Here is a 23,503-nt window from a genome sequence, read left to right as displayed (position 1 = left end):
TTTTCAGAAAAATAAGTTGATGTATTTCCCGTGATAGGTAAGAGGCATCAGAGGGCAAATGTTGGCTCCATCTTCCTTCAGCTCGCCTTTTGTGGTGGAATTAGATTGCTACCGAGAATTGGTGTCATAATATTTGCGATGGAGTCTACGCGCTGCGAGAGAATTGCTGCGCTGGCGGAGACCTCGATGCGCCCCCGTACTTGAAAACGAGGCGTTTCCATCCTAGGTGGGACGTTCTGAATTGTCTGCGCGTGGCTTACGGTTTCTATCTCATCTCCTGCGAGGTCAACAGAACTTCTGTGAACGTGTCCATGTGAGGGTGGGGCTGATGGAGGAATAGATGGCTTCTTGACCTTCCTCTCCGTGTGGTTTAAGAGGAGACGTGGTGGCATGATACGAGGAATCCGATTTAACGATATTAAGGAATGAAACCTCCTCAAAAGGTGAGGATGCCTGAGGAGCTGGGGCACTTCCATGGCCACCTAGCATCAGGGTTGCGACACAGCTTAAGTGTTTGAGCCTAAACTCTCCCCTAAATCTTCTCAGATCTCTGTTTTGAGGGTTGTAGAGCACTGGCCCGGGTTGCCCAGAGAGGTGGTGGATGCCCCATCGCTGGAAACATTCCAGGCCAGGTTGGCCGGGGCTCTGAGCAACCTGATCTGGTTGGAGATGTCCCTGCTCCTTGCAGGGGGGTTGGGCTGGGTGGCCTTTGAAGGTCCCTTCCAACCCAAACCGTTCTATGATTAACGCGGGGAGATGCATCCGTGACTCTTCAGCTATGGAGCATTGCGTCGCTGTGGATCTGTAACGTTTAATTCCGGGGTCGATCTCAGAAAAGGACTTTTTTTTTTGAATATATTTGCTGGTCCGTTCCCTTGAGCTAACTCCCGAGAACCCAAACATCTGTGTCGCTTCAGAAATTGTCTTTAAAATAAATCAGCGTAAGCCAGGAGATCTGTAAATACCTGGTGATGGTTTTTAAACTCAAATGTTGTGGTCCTGCAGAGAGTTTGAACGAGTTTTGAACGTGACCGTGGAAAAAAGTGGTTGGTGTCTTCTATTTTTCTGGCTCGCAGGCTTTGCTGGGTGGGAAAAGCCGTCACTCGCGCGTCTGTGCCCGTCGCTCGGCTGGAAAGCGGCATCCTCGCCGTAACGGGAAGGCGTTGGGAGGGCGCGGCGGGTGATACGGCGCGCGTGGACGTCTGCCTCTTCGTCCGTCGCTTCCTTCATCGGGCTAACTTGTAAACGTGGAAATTTGGGAATCACGTTGCCCGCGCAACGGTAGAGTCACGTAGGCTTCTTTTTCACGTGTGGAAACGCCGTTGGGAAGCGTTTCCTCAGCCAGTTCCAGCCTTGCTAAAGAATTTCCCGACTTCAACTGGTGGAATGGCTTCAACTGGGACGTGGGATCTCATCCTTGCGGATGATCTGGGAGGTGGGAATGATGTATTGGAGGAGGAGAGTTGAGACAAGAGATGGGCGGCCAAAATCACGCCGGGAAAGAGGTGTTTGAACCAAGAAATCAACCCAAGGCTCTCAGACCCTTGGTGCGTGGTTGCACACCCTTCCCAGTGATCGTGTTCACTGGTACGGCTTCAGACAGTCCCTGGAGGCAGGGGAGTGGAACTGGGAGCGTCGTTCCTAGGGAATGGCCGGGACTCGAGCCAGAGCAGCTCCCCAAAATACGTCCACACCATCCCTAGCACGTCCCTCATCCGGGTGGTTGCTTCAGCCGATCTTCTTGATTTGTCCTTCTCATAGCTGGCTTGAAAAGAGGATTGATTTTTTAATTTTTATTTATTTTTATTTTCCTTCTTTGCAAGTTTATCTATGCTATTTGCAAAGCAACGATGCTTCCGGATAACGATGTCCATCATCCTGACATCCTCCTTCGCTTGCTCTTGGAGTCTTACAGGCTTCATCTCGTTCTTGTTGGGTTTTCTTCTGAAGCACGTGAAGGACGTGGTCCTTGTGTTTTTGCACCGAGTGACGCTGGGATATTTGGGAGTTGTGCAATTAAAGCTCCAAGCTGTCTTGAGTAAAAAATATTGCTTTTATTTTATTTTATTTTTATTTTTTTTTCTGCTTGTGTTTGCAGGACCACTGAGGTTTCTCTCCCAGACGGAATCGGTCACGGCGTTCGCAGGAGACACCGTTCTGCTGAAGTGCGAAGTCGTCGGGGAGCCCATGCCCGTGGTGCACTGGCAGCGAAACCAGGAGGACTTGGTCCCGACTTCGACCGACCCTCGGGTGGCCGTCCTGCCTTCCGGAGCTTTACAGATCAGCAGGGTTCAGCACGGGGACAGCGGGATCTACAGGTGCCTGGCGAAAAACCCGGCGAGTTCCAGAACTGGAAACGATGCCGAAGTCAGAGTTTTGGCAGGTAAGAACCGGACCTTTGGCCGTCGCCTGTCTCTGGTCGTGTCCTTTGGTTCTCTGAGTGGTGGTCTTTCCTCCTGGGGCAGCTAGGCTGGTTTATCCCACTTTCCATCCGGTTACTTCTCCGTAGTAACTTCCAAGGTCTTCACGTGGAAGAGCTTGGAGACCTTTAGAAGCAGTTGGTTGTGAAGGTGAAGAGTTGGCACCTTAGGAAATTATTCGTGCTGCCTACCTTACCCAGTTTAGATGTGCATGAAGCTGGTTTCTCTTACGTGGTCAACCAGTACTTCCCGTCTCGCAGCGTTTGGTGGGAGCACTGGAATTATCTTCCCGGAGCGCTCTCTGGAAGAGCTCTTCTCGGTTGACTAGAGAAATGCTCTGTTAGGACTAGTTGTTGAACTTCCCTACTCAAAGTTAGGTTGCTTGGATGCTTCAGTGCCTGATGTCATCTACCAAGTTGCCCGGACCCCACAGGTTGGGATCTGACACGGTTTGACAGATAACGCTCCTAAATCCATCGCCAAGTGAGCGTCTTGCTCTCCTTCCTGTAAACTCATCAGCCAAGTTAGGTGGTCCACCACTGAGGGTGGTGGAGCACTGGCCCAGGTTGCCCAGAGAGGTGGTGGATGCCCCATCCCTGGAAACATTCCAGGCCAGGTTGGCCGGGGCTCTGAGCAACCTGATGTGGTTGGAGATGTCCCTGCTCCTTGCAGGGGGGTTGGACTGGGTGGCCTTTGAAGGTCCCTTCCAACCCAAACCGTTCCGTGATTTGGATTTTAGACCTGGAGGACTTTTCTCTGCCTCTTCAGAGTTTTGTTAATTTGCCGTGCATCTCCATTTCTGATGGTTTGTGGAAGAATCGATGGTTTCTCCCTTTCCTCCGTTTCGGTCGTTAACATCTTGGCTAAACGACCTCTCTCAAACTGTCTACAGGGGAGAGGAGAATTAATTTCTCTCTTCCCAGCGCCTCAAAATTTTATACCAGGGAAACACCGAAGCAAATAACGAGGGAAATATCTAACAAGGAACTAACGGAGTCCGTCAGACTTTGGCTTAGGGCAAGCAGCGCAAGGTCTCATTTCAGGATAACGTGAGCCGACAGCAGCTCTTAGAAGAAACGAGCAGTGCTCCTGAAACCAAAACCTCGGATCTTACTGAGGATCTTGGGAATTGCGCTCTCGTGTGCGCGCTTTGACGGTGCGGAGCGATCCGCTATTTCGCTGCTAATTCTGCCTCTCCTGCTTTCGCTCGTCGGTGGAAATCTGTCTCCGGTTGCGGCTCTCCTCTTCCATAATTAGCGAAGGCAGAATACGCTCGTTGGCGTTTTCCCCCTGGTTATTGAGGGGAAAAAAGAAAAAATTTTAATCTTATACAAAGGAATAGGCAACAACAAGAGAAAAAAAGCATAGGTAGTAGATCATAATTCTGTATTTTTCAAATGCTGCCGCTTCCATGGAGAGCGGTTGCGATTTGTTTGAACCCGCAGCGTATCCGTCAGGATTTGTGGAGAGCTGGACCGCGATCCGGAGAAATAATTTCTGATCTTCTCTACGGCAGACGGAACCCAAGGGAAAAAGGATGAGGGATGAACATCTTGAGTCATTTAGGCGCTTGCGTTGAAGTGCCTGCGGCTTAAATATTTGATTCGACGTTGGGGTGGGTGTGGAGAGACCTGTATCTCCTCTTGATAGAAAAAAAAATCAGCATTGGATGTGTTTCAGGTGAGAAAAATAAAATATTTTGGGGAAGAAATCAAGAAAAAGTGAAATTCACCCTACCAGGCCCAAAGCTAGAGTTTAACTCGCTGTGTAAATGGAGGAATAGTTGTACCTTCAGCTTCCATTTCCAAGGAGAAGTAGTCCCCAGCAGGTCGATAAAGACATTTTCCAAGCGGCTCCAACCTCCTAAATCCTCCAGCAGGAACCATCTGCCTGGAGAAGCGCGCAGGTCATATGAGAACGGATTTTGAAGAACTTAAAATCGTAGAATCGTGGAATGGTTTGGGTGGGAAGGGACCTTCAAAGGCCACCCAGTCCAACCCCCCTGCCAGGAGCAGGGACATCTCCAACCAGATCAGGTTGCTCAGAGCCTCATCCAACCTGGCCTTGAACATTTCCAGGGATGAGGTGTCCACCACCTCTCTGGACAAGCTGTTCCAGTGTCCCACCACCCTCAGCGTAAAAATTTTTTTCCTAATATCTCATCTAAAGATTTTGAAGAACTAATCTAATCTAATTTTGAAGAACTTTTATAAAAAAGCCCAATGGATCAGAGCGAAACTCTTGAGGAATTTTTCCTGTGTCAAGTTTAATCTAGTGCTCTTAATTTTTAAGAGGAGCCGTTGCAACTTTTAGCAGAAAGCTCGTTTCAAATGCACATTTACTTATTTTATTTTTTTTTCACCTTTCTAATTGAAGGGCTGCTCTTCTCTCTGCGGTCCGGAAACTTAATCCTAGGTGAAAAATTTCGGTGAATACCGACAAGGTGAAGAAATACATCTTCAGATAACTACATGCGCTCAATTAATTCAGAGGAATGCTGCTACTGTACAAAAAAAAAGGCAAAATATCTGCTACAAACCGGTGCTAGGGAATTAATTATTAGCTGAATTCGTTGCTTCTGTAAATTAACGAGTAAGTTTCTTCGGGAGGTCCGTACGCTTCAGAAAGATGACACGTTAAAAGCAAAAGTTGAGTACCTCAGTGCCCGCAACCTGTTAGTTCTCTCTTGAGAAAGAATAATCCTGAATTTATCAGGGCTTGTTCAAATATTCTCTGGTTTGGAGGTTCCTTCTTCTCTCTCTGAGCTGCGGCGCAAGGTGACGGTGCCGACATCGCGCAATTCCTTCGTGTTTGACGTGAATAGAGTTTGGTTGCTGCCGCGCGATTGGGCTCGGTTCTCGCCGTCGCGTTTCCAAGGAGAGAAGGCTAACGGCGGCGGAAAGGACCACCTAGAATTGGATCCCAGGAGGAGGCTGAGGTGAAGGACTTGAGAGTCGTGGTGGTTGAGAAGCTCAACGTGAGCTGGCAATGCGCCCTTGCGGCCCAGAAGGCCAACCCCATCCTGGGCCCCATCGCTGGAAACATTCCAGGCCAGGTTGGCCGGGGCTCTGAGCAACCTGATCCGGTTGGAGATGTCCCTGCTCCTGGCAGGGGGGTTGGACTGGGTGGGCTTTGAAGGTCCCTTCCAACCCAAACCCTTCTGTGATTCTATGACAGTCGTGTTTAACGGCACGCGACAGGAATCACCTCGTGAGCTCAGGCTTGCGTTGATGCTCAAGTGACTCCGCTTTTTCGAAGAAGTGCAATTGTAATGTTAGGCTTGACTTAAATATGGTGTCACGTCGTGAGGCTTAGCGCAGTTTTTTATGCATAGGAAGCATCTTCTCTGAGGACACCCGATTGGGTAAATGTCTACGTGGGAAATGAAATTGGTGGAATATCCTGAATTATCTTGTGTTTGTTGTTTAATACAAGTTTTATAGTTAAACTCAGTCTTTAGGAAAGTCTACTTTAAGCTTAAGCACACAATCTCTTTGAAGCAACAGTTGGACTTGATGATCTTGGAGATCTTCTCCAACCTTAAATCTTCTGTGATTCTGTGTTACTAAGCTCAACCATCGTTTCCTCAAGCAGCACAGTGAGCTTGTGTCAGGTGCAAAGATAATTTTTAAGATTTCTTCTCGTCTTTTCTACCCTGGGAGGGTCCCCGTGTTGGCGTCCGTTCCCCAACAGCCAATGGTTCTCCAAGTCAGGTCTTTACCTTCTTCTCAGCCTCAACAGCTAGTGCTTAACAGTGTTTATGAATGTTTCCAGCGATGGGACATCCACCACCCCTCTGGGCAACCTGGACCAGTGCTCCACCACCCTCAGGGTAAAAAATTTCTTCCTAATATCCAGTCTGAATCCACCTCCCTCTGTTTTGAAACCATGACCCCTCGTCCTGTCCCAGCAGGCCCTGCTGAAGAGTCTCTCCCCACCTTCCCTGCAGCCCCCTTTGGGCACTGGGAGCCGCTCTCAGCTCTCCCCGGAGCCTCCTCTTCTCCAGGCTGAACAGCCCCAGCTCTCTCAGCCTGGCCTCACAGCAGAGCTGCTCCAGCCCTCTCAGCATCTGCGTGGCCTCCTCTGGACCCTCTCCAGCAGCTCCACGTCCTTCTGCTGTTGGGGGCTCCAGAGCTGGACGCAGCGCTGCAGGGGGGTCTCACCAGAGCGGGGCAGAGGGGCAGAATCCCCTCCCTCGACCTGCTGGTCGGCTTCCAGCTGTCCAAGCGAATAGCGTCGCTGAGGTCACTTTATAAACCAATTATATTCTGACCTTTAACCAAAAAACCAAAAAAGGTTAAATTTGAAATGCTTATTAGTAATCCTGGGGAAACGAGCTAGTTTGCCTCACTCGCTAAAGAAATCTGGGTAGTGCGGAAGTAATCTATCACGTAAAATATGCAAATATCAGTTTCCCATGAGCAGCAGCTTGCACAGTTGAAAAAAAAAAATGAACGGGGAGGTTAGAGATGGATGTACCGTTGGTCTGTCCTTGTTGGGCGGAGCTGATCTCAGGATCAATGCAATGAGAAGAAAAACCAAACCTTAAACTTGATGTCTGCTGAAGAGCTGGGTGCTCACCACGCCCTGGCTGGCGGCCAGCTTAGGGTTTTTTATTTCTTAAACGTGTTTGCTCTACGTGGGAGTGGTTTTAGAACTTCTGGTTGAAGGAGCAGTTGAGTTCAGAACAAGGGCCATCACGATACGGTGTGGTTTATTTAGTCATGGAATTGTGGAATGGTTTGGGTTGGAAGGGATCTTCAAAGCCCACCCAGCCCAACCCCCCTGCAAGGAGCAGGGACATCTCCAACCAGATCAGGTTGCTCACAGCCCCGGCCAACCTGGCCTGGAATGTTTCCAGGGATGGGGCACCCACCGCCTCTCTGGGCAACCTCTTCCAGTGTTCTACAACCCTCAGCGTAAAAAAAAAATTCCTAATATCCAATCTGAATCCACCTCCCTCTATTTTAAAACCATTACCCCTGTCCTGTCCCAGCAGGCCCTGCTGAAGAGTCTCTCCCCGTCTTTCCTGCAGCCCCCTTTGGGCACTGGGAGCCGCTCTAAGATGCAGCCCAGGGTGCGGTTGGATTTCTGGGCTGTAAGGCCGCGTTGTCTGCTCCTGTGGAGCTTCTCATCCACCATCACTCCCAGGGCTGCTCTCCATCCGTTCTCCACCCAGCCTGGATTTGTGCCTGGGATTGCCCCGACCCGCGTGCAGGACCTTGTGCGTGGCCTGGTTGAACTTCATGAGGTTTTCTTATGAACATCACGAGCTACGATGTCTGGGGCCGCATCTTGTTTCTAAAAGTTGACTAAGCTAGCCTTTGATTTTTTATTTTTTTAATTTTTATTTTTATTTTTTCAACTCTAACCCAAGTAAGACTTGGAGTAAAAAAAATCTCTCCTCTCTAGTGACGTTCATAGGGCCACATCAAAAATCTCGTAGTGGGTTCTTCTCTGGATTCCTTTGCTACCTGGACCAAGCCGCTGCTCTTTAATGGCTCGTGTCTTTGTGTTTGAAGGACAACGCTGGTCTAAAATAAATCCTGCCAAAGCTCTGCTGCTCAGCTGGAACTAAGACAGTAAATACGTTGCTACTTTCTCGCCTCAGCTCTGTTCTCCGGTGTTGGGGTAGGAGATAATGTCGTTGCGGAGCAGTTCCTCATTCTGTTTCAATTTTCCCTCTGAAACTTTAACGGCCGGAGAGAAAGCTTCGTCCTTTTGTCTTGTAAATACAAACCAGCAACATCCTTCTCTCCCGCTGCAGTAATAAATTTTATATTCTTCTTTTACCGAAGGATCTCGAAGAACGAGGCGAAGCGCTAAAAAGATTTTTTGTCTTCATTATGGATGAGGAAACGGAGCGCCTCGCAAGAAATCATCGTTAAAGCTGGAAATAGGACCCCTGATGGATAGGCTTGTGTTCCAGCGGCGACTTGGCACAGTTTTCCTCGCGCTTTACTTCCTGGAGGAACTTCAAAATACATTAAGAAGAACGTCTTCTCACCCTGATGCGTGTTGGTGCTAACGTTATGATCTTTGTGGGTCGTTATTCATAGAATCATAGAGTGGTTTCGCTTGGAAGGGATCTTCAAAGCCCACCCAGTCCAACCCCCCTGCCAGGAGCAGGGACATCTCCAACCAGATCAGGTTGCTCAGAGCCCCGGCCAACCTGGCCTGGAATGTTTCCAGGGATGGGGCATCCACCGCCTCTCTGGGCAACCTGGGCCGGTGCTCCACCACCCTCATGGTGAACAATATCTTCCTGATATCCAATCTAAATCTACCTCCCTCTATTTTAAAACCATCACCCCTCGTCCTGTCCCAGCAGGCTCTGCTGAAGAGTCTCTCCCCACCTTCCCTGCAGCCCCCTTTGGGCACTGGGAGCCGCTCTCAGGTCTCCCCAGAGCCTCCTCTTCTCCAGGCTGAACAGCCCCAGCTCTCTCAGCCTGGCCTCACAGCAGAGCTGCTCCAGCCCTCTCAGCATCTGCGTGGCCTCCTCGGGACCCTCTCCAGCAGCTCCACGTCCTTCTGCTGTTGGGGGCTCCAGAGCTGGACGCAGCGCTGCAGGGGGGTCTCACCAGAGCGGAGCAGAGGGGCAGAATCCCCTCCCTCGCCCTGCTGCCCACGCTCTTCTTAAATATCAGTATTATAAAGTGGACTGATAAAATGTGACGGGGTCTGTCTTTGACGAAAGAACGATGAAAAAATTAATTCAAGACCTTTCCCTTTTGGAGGATTAGATGTATATCCTCAGTTAAATCACAAAATATCTCCATTACGGCGTTAATCATCTATAAAAAGGAGATGAAACGACTTATTCTAACAAGATTTTGTCAAGGTGTGTGTTTTTTGCCGATCCGGTTGGCCGTTTGGAATTTCGACTCTGCGTCATTGATTTAACGAGCGGGTAAAATACGCGCACGGCCGTTCCTCTTTGCCGCGCGTTGCGTGCTCGGGAAAACCGCGAAATACGAAACGGGACGTTCTGTTTTGTCGGTCTCCCCTTTGGAATTGGTTTTAGGGGTATTTCTTCGTTCTTCAATATTGATACTCAGAAAAAATCAACAAATTCGTTGAAATAAAATCAGAGCGTGCGTTGTGAGGACAAGCGGCGATGGCGGTCTGCAGCCATCTTGGAGCACCTTGCTCCACGTGGTCCCTGTCAAGCGATTTTCTTGAAGATCTAAAGGCTGAAAAAGCCCAAGAGATGTCCTACCGCGTCCCCGTGGATGGGGACATCGCAGCCGTGAGCTCAGGCCGCGGCGGACGCGTTGGCGCGCGGGGGCCATTGAAAAAGTCGGTGCCTCTGGTGGAGCCGGGCCTTCACGCAAAGAATTTCTCGTCTGCGAAAGCCGGTCCAGAGCTGGTTGATTACGTGGGCTTGATTATGGTGTACGCGTACCTTGTCAGGGAGAAAACGCTGAGTGCTCTTTAATCAAGCGGAGAAGGGCTTAACGAGACCTCGGGTGTCTTAATAATCAAGCCTGGATGGCTTCCTGAAGAACGCGCTTCATTCAAAGCGTTCGTGAGCTCTGATTCTGTGGCCTTAGGCAAGAAACGAGATTGACCCTTTAATCGTAACGTTTCCACCCTTGTTTTTCCTTTCTCATGTCAAAATCTAATTTGCCGGACCGATCTCTTTTTATTTCTCAACTGGAAGTGACTGGTTGCACCGTCTGGTGCTGAAATTGCTGCCTGGGCGCTAGATGTGTGCCGCTTCCTTAGGCCCGCGAAAAGCCCGAGCTCCTCGCGAGGTCCCTTGTGACCGGTGCGCGTTTTTGTAGAGCTTACTCAGAACATGTGAAGTGATTTTTATTTTATTTTATTTTTTTTTTTAAGTTGTATTTTGTTTTTTTTTCCAAGCCTACAGGGTGGAGGTGGTGCCACCTTTGGTATAACTCCACCCCAGAGGTTTGCGGTCCGTGTTCCCACAGACCTTTGCATCAATGGATTCTTTTGATGGCCAACACCATCTCGTTGTTCAAGGTGGATCTCATCTCTAGGAAGAAGTTGTGGATGTCCACCCTAAGGAGAAGGGATGCTTTTGGAGGCTCCTTACTTCCATCCTGGCTCCTTGTAAGGTTGTGGTTCAACCATTGTGGCTTCAGATACCACGACCTTTTGTGTCGTAGTCGCAAACCTGTGGTTTTAGACCACCTCTGCTTTTTTGGAAGGTGGCACAAAGCCCAGAGGTGGCCGTGTGCCCAATTTAATAGTCCGTGGTAGCACGTCACGTGGAAGCTGTGAATTATTCCTTGATGCTCAACCAAAACGTGTTGGTCATTCCATCCAGCCTCCTCTGGTAGTAAAACGGACGTGGGGACCGACCGTGGTTGTGATTCCTGCTGGTGGCTACGTAGGGTATGGGCGGTGGTGGCTGCCACCTCCTGGGAGGCTCAGCCCCGGTCAGCGCAAAAATTCTGCTCTTCATAGATTTGAAACCCCAGCTCTCTCCCTCCTCTTAATTTCTGAAAAGATATTTGTCTTTTTCATTTTTCCTTCCCGTGACGGATATTTTCTTCAACTCTCCACGTGAATTTTAGCTGCTGACTTCGGTGATGCCCTGCAACTCTCTTCAGCTGGAAATCAAGCGGCGAAAAGTTGTTTCGCAACTGACGCGTTTGGTTTCCAGCTGCTTTTGAACTGCGTTTCCCGATGAAAGAGGGATGGAGGGAAGATGAGGATGGTGAGCACTGAGGGTGGTGGAGCACTGGCCCAGGTTGCCCAGAGAGGTGGTGGATGCCCCATCCCTGGAAACATTCCAGGCCAGGTTGGCCGGGGCTCTGAGCAACCTGATGTGGTTGGAGATGTCCCTGCTCCTGGCAGGGGGTTGGGCTGGGTGGCCTTTGAAGGTCCCTCCCAACCCAAACCATCCTGTGATTCTATGATCTATTTTCCTTTTTGACCGACTGACTTAAAAAAATCAAAAACAACCAAAAAAAAGCAACCAACCAAGCAAGCTTTGGTGTTTTTCTAATTAGCTACTGCATATTTAACGGCATACGTTGAGGTCATATCGTATATTTTTGGTTATTTCAAGAGATACTACGCAATTCACAGGCCGAGGGCACCACTGCGGTCGGCTCAGACGCCGTCACAGATTGACGCCGTTGAGTTGCGTGCGATAACGGCTGCGGCGGTTGCGTCTCCGTCTGGTTACGGCAAGACGTTGAAACGTGCTGTTGGCGTAAATCCGTAACGAGCGCGCGCAGCGAGTTACGGTTTCTTTCTGCTTGTTTTGGAGAACCTGCTGATTGCTTGGAGGTGCTCCTGGAAGATCTCGTAGCTGTTAATTTGGTGGGAATACTCGTTTGTGTTGTGGCATTTTAACGTTTGTGTCAGGAAACGAGGAGGAGTGTTTGATGGCCGTAGTCCCGCGCGTTTGTTTCAACATCCGTGCGAAGAAAATGAAGTCGTTTTCGAGAGAGAGAACGGATTCGTTAAAAAGCAAACAACCCCAACTGATTTCCTCGGCGTACGGTTCTGCTTGCTGGTGTTTCAGGCCCAGTGGGTGGGATTTGGGTCTAGGTTGTCACCTGAGTGAAATCAATCAGAAAAAGGAGGGCTGACGAAGGGACATCGTTAGGCCGTAGCTTCAGTTGTGCGTTCCCGCGCCCCAACTCGTCGTAGCGACGGCAGTTGACTTCACTGGTCTTGCTGCGGTTGGTGGTTACGTGGCCGGTTTCACTTGGCTGCGTTCTCTTGGAACGCGTCCAGACTCTCCGGAAGAGTAACGCTTCTGCTCATCTACTCAACCCAAGTGTGGGTTGGCCTCTTGCTCAGCGGTCACCTGCCCGTGGCAGGCAGCGGTTTAGGTCATCCTAAAGCAGGCACCTTGAGCTCAGATTATTTACCAACCCGTAGGCGTCTAGGGCTGTCTTAGCCTCCAACGGGTGGGGTGTCCGTGTCGACATCTTCATTCAGGCAAAGGAGAATTTGGGGCGCCAACCTTGCAACTTAGCCCTCCTCAATTCACATTTTTGAAGCTATTTCGTTCCTTGCTTTCTGGTTTTTCCTGACGTGAAGCTCTCCTTTTCTTCTCTCAGCTGCCGTATTGATGAACTTCCCTCTAGCAACTCCAAAATAATGGCGTTAATCCAGCGCCACTCTAAACGTTATGTTTATTTTTATTATTTCTTTACCTTTTCTTGCCGTGACGGTGCCTTTCCCTGTAGCTTTCCAAGACCAGATTATAAACGGGCCGTTATTTTCTCAAAAGCTTGTATTTTTCTGCCTTCAAATAGCTCCCTTGGCTTCAACCGGTAAGCGACTCGAAGATTGCCATTTGATACGCGTTCTCGACGTCCCTACTCTGATTTTCTATTTTCCCCGTCGATAAGAATCTGTGAAAGCTGAGGTCTCTTGAGTCCGTTATTGATCCGTCGTTTTATATTTCCTATTCCCAAGAAAAATAATATTTTGTTGTTGGTTTTATTTTTTTTTTTGAAGAATGGTAACCATCTCTTTTGCTCTCCTAGATCCAGGTTTGCACAGGCAGCAGTTTTTCCTGCAGCGACCGTCCAACGTGGTGGCCATGGAAGGGAAGGACGCCGTTTTAGAGTGTTGCGTTTCTGGGTACCCGCCTCCCGTCTTCACGTGGCTGCGAGGAGATGAAGTGCTCCCCATCAGGTAGCTCCGTCCTTCATGGGTCGCGTATCTAACGCTACGTTTCCATGAGTAGAGTGCAGGCAAACCACTGAGCGGTGCTTTAAATTCGGTGGGGTAGGTTTGGAGGCCGTGAGATTTTCTTCCTAAGTAGTGATGAGATTGGATATGTCTTTGTTCTGGTTTTGTTAGTGAGGGGGGGCCTAAGGTGGCAGCTTCTGTAGGAAACTGCTAGAAGTCGCTCCCCTTTGTCCAGTGGACTCGGCCGGGCCTAGGGCGGACCCGCTGCTGGCCAAGGCCGAGCCGATTGGTAGCAGAATGTTCCCTGATAACGCCTCTGCCATAACGTATTTAAGTAGGGGAAAACAGAAAAAAAAAAAGGATGATGATGTGAAGAAGCTGAGTGGGGGCAGAGAGGGGGAAGCGCGAGCCACATGGGCCTTGCAGGCCTCACCCTCTGGCCTCCCGCCAGGTGGTGACTGGGCCCAACTCGGCCCGGCCCGGCTGCAAGAAGTGGAGAGGAGATGAGAAGTGAATGAGATGTAAAAAGGATCCTGAGAGGCGTCTGCCAGCCTGTTGTGAGGAACGGCTGCAGACGCCAAGGTCAGTTCAGAAGGAGGGGGAGGAGTAACACGGCTCCTGGCCAAGATTCCTCTGCAACTCGTGGTGAAGACCATGGTGGAGCAGGTTGTCCCCCTGCAGCCCATGGAGGTCCACGGAGGGGCAGAGATCCACCTGCAGCCTGTGGAGGACCCCACGCTGGGGCAGGTGGAGGCCTGAAGGAGGCTGTGGCCCGTTGAGGCCCCGCTGGGGCAGCTGTTCTAGAGGGACTGCACCCCGTGGAAGAGATGACCCACGCCAGAGCAGTTCCACGAAGGACTGTGGCCCGTGGGAGGGACCCCACGCTGGAGCAGAGGAGGAATGTGAGGAGCTCTTCCCCCGAGGATGAAGCAGCGGCGTAAAACAACGCGTGATGAACTGACCGCGACCCCCATTCCCTCTTCCCCCCGTGCCGCTCGGGAGGGGAAGGTGGTAGAGATAATGTTAAGCCCGGGAAGAGGGAGGGGTGGGGGGAGGTTATCTTGTTCTCTGTCTCATTCTCCTGCTAGTTTTAGAAATAAATGAATAGTTTTCCCCAAGTCGAGTCTGTTTTGCCCGTGACGGTAACTTTAAGGATTTCTCCCTGCCCTTATCTCAAACCTTGGGCCGTTTTTTTTTTTTTATATTTTCTCTCCCTGTTCTCTTGGAGGGTGGGGGGAGCGAGAGAGAGACTGCGTAGTCTGGTCCCGATCGGGGCCAAACCGCGACAGTCTTTTACCTGCTACTGAAACTCATTTCTGCACCAAATTCAAGGAGGGAGTTTGATCGTAAATACCTGGCTGGTATTTGAAACGGAAGCAACGTTAAAAACTAAAATTAAAAATTAACAGCTGAAATCACAGCTGAGAACTACTTACCTCGTGATTTCCTCTGTGTATTTTTCTAGCTAGTTGTGGCCCATTAATACATCGCGAACGTGTGTTGTCGATGTTTCAGGTCCAAAAAATATTCGCTACTGGCCGGCAGCAACCTCCTCATATCAAACGTGACCGACGACGATTCGGGGACGTACACGTGTGTGGTCACCTACAAAAACGAGAACAGCAGCGGCTCCGCCGAGCTGTCGGTGATGGGTGAGTACGGGAAAGACGCCGACTTTGCGTTTCCTGCGACGTTTTTAATTGTGGCTTCCTTTTAATTATTCCTTCCGCACGTCTCGGTTTTGGGATCGTAGTGGATGTCTTCGTTGCGCACGATGTCAAGCGCAACGGGTTGAAAATCAAAGTTTGTAGCTGCTTTTTTTTTTATTTTGTCGTGAACAGTTGATGTGGTAGGCTAAGAAAAATCGATTTATTTAACGTCTTCGCACCAAATTAACAAAAATCCACGTAAATTCCTGGAAATCCTCGCCCAGCGGTGATGCTCTGAGGGTTCCCGCTGTTAAATCCAGCCTGATTTCCCCGACGCTTCTTCCTCGTGGCGAATATTCACGGAATCTGAAATATCTTTAAATCTGCCTTTTTTCTTTATTTAAACCATCAAACGAGAGCAGAGTGCGTTAGCATTATTCAGTCGGATCTAAAGAACGATTTAATGAATGCTTAGCCAAACAATAACATATTTTAATGTGTTGTTCGTTTTGCGTTCCGGTTTTAAAGCTTTTACATGAAAAAAAAAAAATTCATTAGTGAACAGAGCCTTAATTTGGATTGTAGGGTATTCCGTGCTCTCCTTTTATCAAGCCGTAATAAAATATAAAAATTATTGGTGATGGAGGGTTCGGTTCTGTTTCTTGAGGTACATTAAGTGTTTCACTAGATAAAAATAAAGATGTGGCTTCAATTGTGGAAATTTAATTTATTATGGGAATGTTTTCATTGTAAGGAATTAAATATTGAAAAGACAGGTAAGCTTTGTGGGCAGTCTGCTCGATTTGCCGGACTGAAATGTGTTTCGGATGTAACGTGCAGTGGGTGGCGAATTATTATTTGAAAAGTAGAAAGAAATTGCGCCGGTATTTCTCCCCAGCAACAGAGCGCAATATTTAGCGGTAAGAGTGACCGTGGCTGGAGAATCGTGGCATAAGTTATTGTGCAGATAAAACCTGAGCGTGTAATTCTCGTGGAGATTAATGAGAATTTTGTATTTAAGCCCTTTGTAAAATTTATTCCTTTCTGCGTTTCGTCTGTAACGCCTCCAGCTTTGGCTTCGTCCTGCTCTGAGGAATTTCCAGATGCGGGATGGAAAAAAGGAGCTGCGACTTTTAGGCGCGGTATTGGTGTACGTTTCTTATTTTGGGACTTCGATCACTCATTTCTGCCGGACTGAACGGCAAACGAAACATCGCGTTTGTGTCGGTTTGCGTTAATAACGGAAAGCGTTCAAAGGATTCGGAAGAAATTACGCGATTAAACTGGTGAGGCGATGACGGCAGTCCCCTGATATCTGGTTTTCCAGAGCAATGCAACTTGCTCAGAGTCTGTTTATTTGTTCAAACCAGTCTTACCAGTAAGAAACTCTCAAATACACTGAAGTTTTTCATGTAATCGTTACGTCTCGCAAACAGAATAATTAATTTATAGCCTTATTTTCTTCTGTTGCTAGATAAAAATGTAGATATTTCTGGGTGTTTCCGTAGCATTAATTTGCTTTTTTTTTATTTAACAAACTGTAACAAATCAGTATTTTGTTGCAAGACCCACTTCTTTTTTAATATCGACGTGATCTTTTAATTGTTAACGTATCCGTAGCGCAAGGGAGGGATGAGTGAGACGTTTGCAGTCCGCGTGCGAAAAATTTAACAGCCCGATAATTATCTACTCTGAAGACAACATCAGATCAAAGTTAGTTACATCGCGTGGCAAAAAGATGCTTTTGATCTGTTAAATAATGAGGCCGTTTGCAAGAAATACTGTGTTTCGCGATGGAGTTCCTCTTAGGTCTTTTGAAAGAGCTAAAAATAACCCCTTCTGCGGTGGGCCTAGGCCTCAAATTGCGAGAAGAGATAATACATTTTGCTGATTTTAAATTTTGTAGCATGGCCTTTCGGCGCTGTTTTAGCCGCATCTCCTCGCGTAGTGAAAATTAAAAGATAGAGGTAATATGTTTTGCTAATTTTAAGTTTTGTAGCATGGCCTTTCGGCAATATTTTAGCCACATCTCCTCGTGTAATGAAAATTAAAAGATTTGGTGCACGTTACCTAGTTAATATATAAATTATTTGCATACGCGGTAGCTTTAGAGAGCTTAGTGTTTAAACAAACGTTTGAAGATGATTAAATGTCTTAACCAGTGTCAACTACAATTATTTTTCCAAATATTTTCTAGCTTTTCAGAGGTGTGTTTTGAGCTTTTTCCCTTTTGGCCTCTGAGAGGTTTTTTACGTGGCTTTTTTAATTCACGCTTTGTTAAGCGAGCCTGAAAGTTTACTGAGCTATTTTTTTAGCAAGAAATCCCCCTACCTCAGCTCCCTAAATGGTCTGAAAGCGGCATAAATCCAGGAAAAAAAAAAAAAAAAAAAAAAGCTTTTTGAACCTCGGCCTGCTTGTGGGATCTCAGTCTGGTTGCGGCCTGGTTTGGCGGTGAGACAAATGCTTTGGATTTCAGGCCTTGGTTGAGATCTGGGAGAGATCTAATTCTGTAAAATCCATTTTCTATCAGTGAATGGATAGATTTTTGCTGATAGGCCGTCATATGGAATTTTGTGCCTGGCGGTATTTGGTTTGGCCCTTAAATGTATCAAAGAGCAAACGATAATTGTACTGATAAGGTGGGGGAAGAGCATCGCATTTTCTGAAAGCTGAGAGTTTTGTTGGCTATCCTTCACGTAATAATGCGTATATTCAGAATTGCGCTATCATCGCCTTTGAATCAGGCAGCTATTTGTAAATGGATCAAGATTGAGGTAATAATTTTATTTTTTTTTTAATATTCTTTTCCTAAAATGTCCCTTGAGGGAGGGAACAGAGAAGGGCACGGTTTTTTGGTAGTGCTGGGTCAGGAAGGCCTGTTTGAGGTCGCTGCCTAAAGTAAGAGAAAGTAGTAACAAAAAGCAAAAAAAAATATTAAACAATAATAAAAAAAAAACTTTTTGGATCTGAAAGACAGCGTTGCTACCTTTTGCCGAGCATCCATATGTATAAGCTACAAACAGCTGCAATTTGGAGGCATTTTTTTCCATGCAAATGCTTTTTACTAGGAAATTTTAAACACAAAGCGTTTTTAGCGCTCGATTTGTTTGCCGTTGCGGAAGACAAGCTCCATCAAAGGTAAGGCCGGGTTGAGACGAGCGGCTTATAAAATCACCTCGGTCTTTTTGACAGGGATGAACGATCATAAGCGCCGTGCGTCTTGGTCGAGTCAGTTTTTCTTGGTTTACTTCTGACTCCGCTGCAGAAATTCCTGTCGCGAAACGGTTGTTTGGACACGAAGGTGGTGGAAAATACTGAATAAAGCAGGCGTGGGGCACGTTGTCGTGTGCGAATCGCTTAGGTAGAGAGGAGTATTAAGGACGGCTGCGTCGCTGTAACGTGGTTTGACACAGCGACGAAAGCATGGAAAATGTGAGGCCTACTCACGCTTCCTTTTTGAGGCCTGCTTAACCTGATCTCACACAAACGTTCCAGCCCTGAAATATGTTCAGAAGCAGTTGTAGTCTGTTGCTGATGTCAAACATCAAACTCAAGGATGTATCCTGTTGGTACATACTCACTGAGAAATTATTTCCAAAATACGGAACGTTATCTGCTGTTACAAACATGTGGAGAAGCGGGTGAACCCCCAGAAATTTGAGTAACCGGAGGATCTGTTGCTCTGTGATCCCACGCTGTGGGGTAAGTTCATTTTTGCTCGTATCTCGTTGAAGAAACCGAGCGCAGAGTAGACTATTTAATTATCCTCTGCGCTGAGTTTGTCGTTCGTTATGGAACAGGGGATGTGTTTTTTGAGCTGGCAGGATAAAGCAGCGCAGTAGTCTCCGATAAATCGTAGAATCATAGAATGGTTTGGGTTGGAAGGGACCTTCAAAGGCCACCCAGTCCAACCCCCCTGCAAGGAGCAGGGACATCTCCAGCCACATCAGGTTGCTCAGAGCCTCATCCGGCTTGGCCTTGAACGTTTCCAGGGATGGGGAAATCTCATGATGGTTTGCTTCAGGCAAAAATGAGATTAATGACCGTAAAACCCTGTCTCTCCCCAAAGCAGCGTCTCTCCCGTTTGTTTTTTCTGACATGTCTGCAAAGGTTTTCCATCCCTACGGCTCCTCTGTCAAGCCAAGCAGATGGAAATGTCCGACGTGTTGTTCTGACTCCCTTTCCCACAAGGTTGACGGAGCTGAGATGAGAGAAAATTAATGATCTTGTCACCTGAAAATACAGAAGTGAAATATTTAAGTTAGACGTTGAGAAGAGTTGCCCAGAGAGGCGGCAGATGCCCCATCCCTGGAAACATTCCCGGCCAGGTTGGCCAGGGCTCTGAGCAACCTGATGTGGTTGGAGATGTCCCTGCTCCTTGCCAAGGGGTTGGACTGGGTGGCCTTTGAAGGTCCCTTCCAACCCAAACCATTCTATGATTCTAAGAGACTTCTTTTTTGGAGTAGTGAGGTGGGATAGGCAAGCCAAGCTCTGTGGGCAATATTGAGTTTACCTGCTGAAAAGTAACCAGGCCTTGGAAGATGAAGGCGCTGGTCTAGATGAGTTGGATCAACGCCTCTTTCTGCGTTCCCTCCCCTTCATTTAGCGAATTTAAAAACTGTATTACTCCATCGATAGCGTTCAACGGCTTCACAGAAGCCGGTTATGTTTTCCATCCAGGAAAGAAAATACGTAGTATTTTAAGCAAGATTAGAAACAAAATAGGATTTTAACAGTCTCTGTGTCGGTGTTTTTATGTAAATAGGCAGAATATACTAAAATATACGTATTTTTAAATATTTGTGTGCGTGGGCTTCAAGGTTGACTTAATCCTTTACGGGAAGAAGCTCAACTTCTCTATAATAATTTATCATTTTAATATAATAATGTATTTTTTTTTAATTTTAAGCATATATTATTCTGTACTTACTTACCTCAAAGTTTCTCCCAGCTTGCTGCGATGCTCTTGATACTGGGTGGTACTGGTAGTGAGACTGGACTGGAATGAGCAGTGGTCAATTTGAGAATTTCCGTACTGGTTTGTGGTTTTTTTTTTTTTCCCAGTCCTATTCGACAATTTATTTTGCTTTTTGCAGTTAGAAGAATTTGTTGGGAGTGGTTTTCCCGCGATAGGATCGGTGAATAACGAGGTGAGCGCCTACTTGCTGGTGGAGAGAGTCTCGTGGCGGCGGTGGTGTGCGACGGAAGGACGATCCGCTAATTTCGATCGCCGTGGCTGGGAGCCGAGTGCCGAATTCCAACCGTTCTGGAATTGTGCTTCTTGTCCTTGCGTCATGAGTATCGAATGCTTATTCAGCTCGGAAAAATCGCTTGAGTAAATTTCCGGCGTTGCCATTTTCTGATAGCGGTGTTTGCGTGCGGAGCCGGTGTAGCGTAAGAGGTCACCGAGGGAGATGTTCTGGTGATGGTGATGCCTTCACCATCAATTTGCTGTCCCTATTTCAGCCGTCCCCAACTTAAATTTCCTATTTCGGCTCCGGGCTCTGTAGAGCTTTGCATAAATTTCTTAAAAATTGGGTTTTTTTGCTTATGGGCATAGGTGCTAAATGAGATTTAGAGAAATTTCTACGTAACTTTGGGATCCCGAGCAGCACTGAGATGCTGCTTACCCTTTGGAGACTGAAATCTCTTTATTTTTTTTTTCCTATTTGCTTGTTTCTTCATTTGTTTTATTATTTTTTTTTTTAAATACGACCTTGAATTGAGCGAGAGTCGTGCGTGCAAAACGTGGGCTGGGTGAAAAGTCTTTGGGGTCAAAACGTGGGGGAGCTTGACCTTCAGTGAGGTTTGGGAGCTGAAGCGCGGTTCCTTTGTAGGTCTGACGTGGGGTTTTTTTGAATTTTTTCCACCAAATCTCTCCCTTGAAGTTGCGTTGTACGCGAGGGTTTCGAATGGCGTTGGTGCGTAAAGCTCCAAGTGGAGGACGTGGGTCTTTTTGCATTAAGGTCGTGGGAAAAGCTTGGCTTTAGCGATAGGACTGAGCCCCGTATGGTACCAGAAGACCTATGTCTGCTGTTTCCACCAACTTTTAATATATATTGATATTAAAAATGTATAAATTCCTTGATTTTCAAAAGCACTAGCCTTATTACTTCGTAACTGTGGCATTGTTGCGTAACACTAATTGCGGCGTTTTGGTATTTAAGTAGGAATTAAGTCTCTCCTGCGCATTAAACGTAAGACAAAACACAACGAAAGGCAGAAAATAAATTTATTTTCTTCCACTGTGTGGCTCCTCAGTGACGTCTGCTCGTAGGATCCACCTCCGTCTGTGAGCATCTCGTAACGATGACGCTGGGAATCGTTAGTAGTGTGGGATTGTAATTAATTAATGTAGAATCATGGAATGGGTCGGGTTGGAAGGGACCTTCAAAGGCCACCCAGTCCAACCCCCCTGCAAGGAGCAGGGACGTCTCCAACCACATCAGGTTGCTCGGCACGGTTAGCGTATCTTAGCACGGTTTAGCACCACGCGATTTCCAGTCGGAAGAACGCGTTGTATACTCGCCAAAACCAAAAAAATTGACAGCGACAAGAAAAGACGACGCAAATAAAATGAGTTTCCCCATATTGCTGCCTGGATTCGAGAAATAAATTAAATGTTCTGAGCAGAAAGCTTCCTTGGAGAGGAGTTCCCGGTATTTAGAGTTGAAAAGCCGAGGGACTGGCCAAGTTGACTTTGGAGTTTGTTCCTTTGTCTCCTCGGCGAGAAGAGCCTACGGCTGGATTACTTCCGAGAACAATCTTTTTATCTCTTGTATTCATGCCGTTCTCAATGTAGAGTACAGATCGTAACGAGAGAAGTGGTTTCTTTTTGTCCTCGGAGTGCTTTGCTCTCTCTTCCCAAGCTCTCCAGAGAACTTTCTGCAGCGAGGTGCTTGACAATAAGTCACCGTGGTACTTGCGTAAGGCCGCCGAAATACGTAGATGTCGTTGTCGAGCGCGCTCGTGTCATTTAAAAATCCTCGTTTAGTTTACGAAGATGCACAGAGTGGTTTTTAGTTTTCTTGTTTTCCTGAAACGTCACGAGGAAAGCGACGTTAAGCGCCATTGCAATTCCCTACGCGCTCTTATTTATAACACAAGGTGAACGGCGTCGTTCATGAGATCTTTTTTGTTCCTCTCGCCTTTTGGCTTTGCTTTGATTCAGCGCGACGAGAGTTGATTGGCCGTCGGGCTGATTATTGGTTATAAAAGGTCTTAAATGAAGCGAACGGTGAACTGCGTGGAGTTATGGAATCACGGAATGGTTTGGGTTGGAAGGGACCTTCAAAGCCCACCCAGTCCAACCCCCCTGCCAGGAGCAGGGACATCTCCAACCACATCAGGTTGCTCAGAGCCCCGGCCAACCTGGCCTGGAATGTTTCCAGGGATGGGGCATCCACCGCCTCTCTGGGCAACCTGGGCCAGTGCTCCACCACCCTCAGAGTTAAAAATTTTTTCCTGACATCCAATCTGAATCCACCTCCCTCGGTAGCGGCGATTTGGTAAAACCACTCGGAACTTTGAGGCTACTCAAATCCACCACGCGAAGTACGCCTATCCCGGTTGCGAGGGAGAGGCCGGCCAACATCTTTTGAGCGAACGGTTCCGATGAGCTGAGCTAGAAAATATTAAGCGGAGCTTAGAACGGGCTTTCCTACGAGGCGGCTGGGTTAATCAGTACATTTATTAGCTTTGACAAACCGTTTGCTCCACCGGGGGAAAGAGCAAACTCAGTTTAGACACCGGCGGCGTCATCGGTCGTAGGAAGCGCGTAAATTCGCTCTGGCTGCTGAGTAATTGTGGCTTTTGAATTAACGGGATTTTTTTTTTCCTGCTGCCCAAGGGCGGTGTTGAACGCAAGCACAAGTTCTTTTTCACAGCTATTTCATATATATTTAGATATATAGTTACACAGCTAACAGAAAATGACTTTTTTTTTTTTCTCTCCATATAATTCTGTATCTTATGGCAAAGTCTGACTGCGGCATGGTCCTGGGCTCTAGAAAAGCTGCTGGGCGCGGCAAAGTTCTCCAGCGGGGAGTGACTACAGCCAGAGCACACGTGGTGGCACGCAAAGCCACCTAAAATTTAGAATCACAGGATGGTTTGGGGTGGAAGGGACCTTCAAAGCCCACCCAGTCCAACCCCCCTGCCAGGAGCAGGGACATCTCCAACCAGATCAGGTTGCTCAGAGCCCCGGCCAACCTGGCCTGGGATGTTTCCAGGGATGGGGCACCCACCGCCTCTCTGGGCAACCTGGGACAGTGCCCCACCACCCTCAGCGTAAAAAGTTTCTTCATTCTGTTCAGTCTGAAGCCACCTCCCTCTATTTTGTCACCCCTCGTCCTGTCCCAGCAGGCCCTGCTGAAGAGTCTCTCCCCACCTTTCCTGCAGCCCCCTTTGGGCACTGGGAGCCGCTCTCAGCTCTCCCCGGAGCCTCCTCTTCTCCAGGCTGAACAGCCCCAGCTCTCTCAGCCTGGCCTCACAGCAGAGCTGCTCCAGCCCTCTCAGCATCTGCGTGGCCTCCTCTGGACCCTCTCCAGCAGCTCCACGTCCTTCTGATGTTGGGGGCTCCAGAACTGGAGGTCGTACTCCAGGTGGAGCCTCACCAGAGGAGAGTAGACCTGGCACTCCAGAACACGCTTTAGTAGGCACGGTGCTGTTGGGTTGATGGTTGGATTTCATGATCTTGGAGGTCTCTTCCAACCTTAAAGATTCTATGATTCTGGGTATTTCTCCAGCTCCCAGCTGGTTGGCATCGTTCTGGAGCTGGAGACCGCGGGGAGGGTTGGGAGGTTC

General features: G+C 48.0%; 1 protein-coding gene across 2 annotated transcripts in view; it reads left to right on the top strand.

Annotated features, from left to right (window-relative positions):
* The window catches only part of LOC104485672 (netrin receptor DCC-like), a 368,885-nt gene that overhangs the window by 145,470 nt on the left and 199,912 nt on the right, over positions 1 to 23,503 (top strand). For both annotated transcript variants that reach the window (XM_086769575.1, XM_086769574.1), the window contains exons 3-5: positions 2,099 to 2,383; positions 12,902 to 13,052; positions 14,565 to 14,701. In XM_086769575.1, the coding sequence (XP_086625701.1) occupies positions 2,099 to 2,383; positions 12,902 to 13,052; positions 14,565 to 14,701 (573 nt within the window). The remainder of the gene's footprint in view (positions 1 to 2,098; positions 2,384 to 12,901; positions 13,053 to 14,564; positions 14,702 to 23,503) is intronic.

Source organism: Chlamydotis macqueenii, chromosome W (assembly GCF_036417535.1).
Source record: "Chlamydotis macqueenii isolate bChlMac1 chromosome W, bChlMac1.mat, whole genome shotgun sequence".
In the NCBI taxonomy this organism is placed as follows: domain Eukaryota; kingdom Metazoa; phylum Chordata; class Aves; order Otidiformes; family Otididae; genus Chlamydotis; species Chlamydotis macqueenii.
This window is presented reverse-complemented; position numbering and strand designations above follow the sequence as displayed.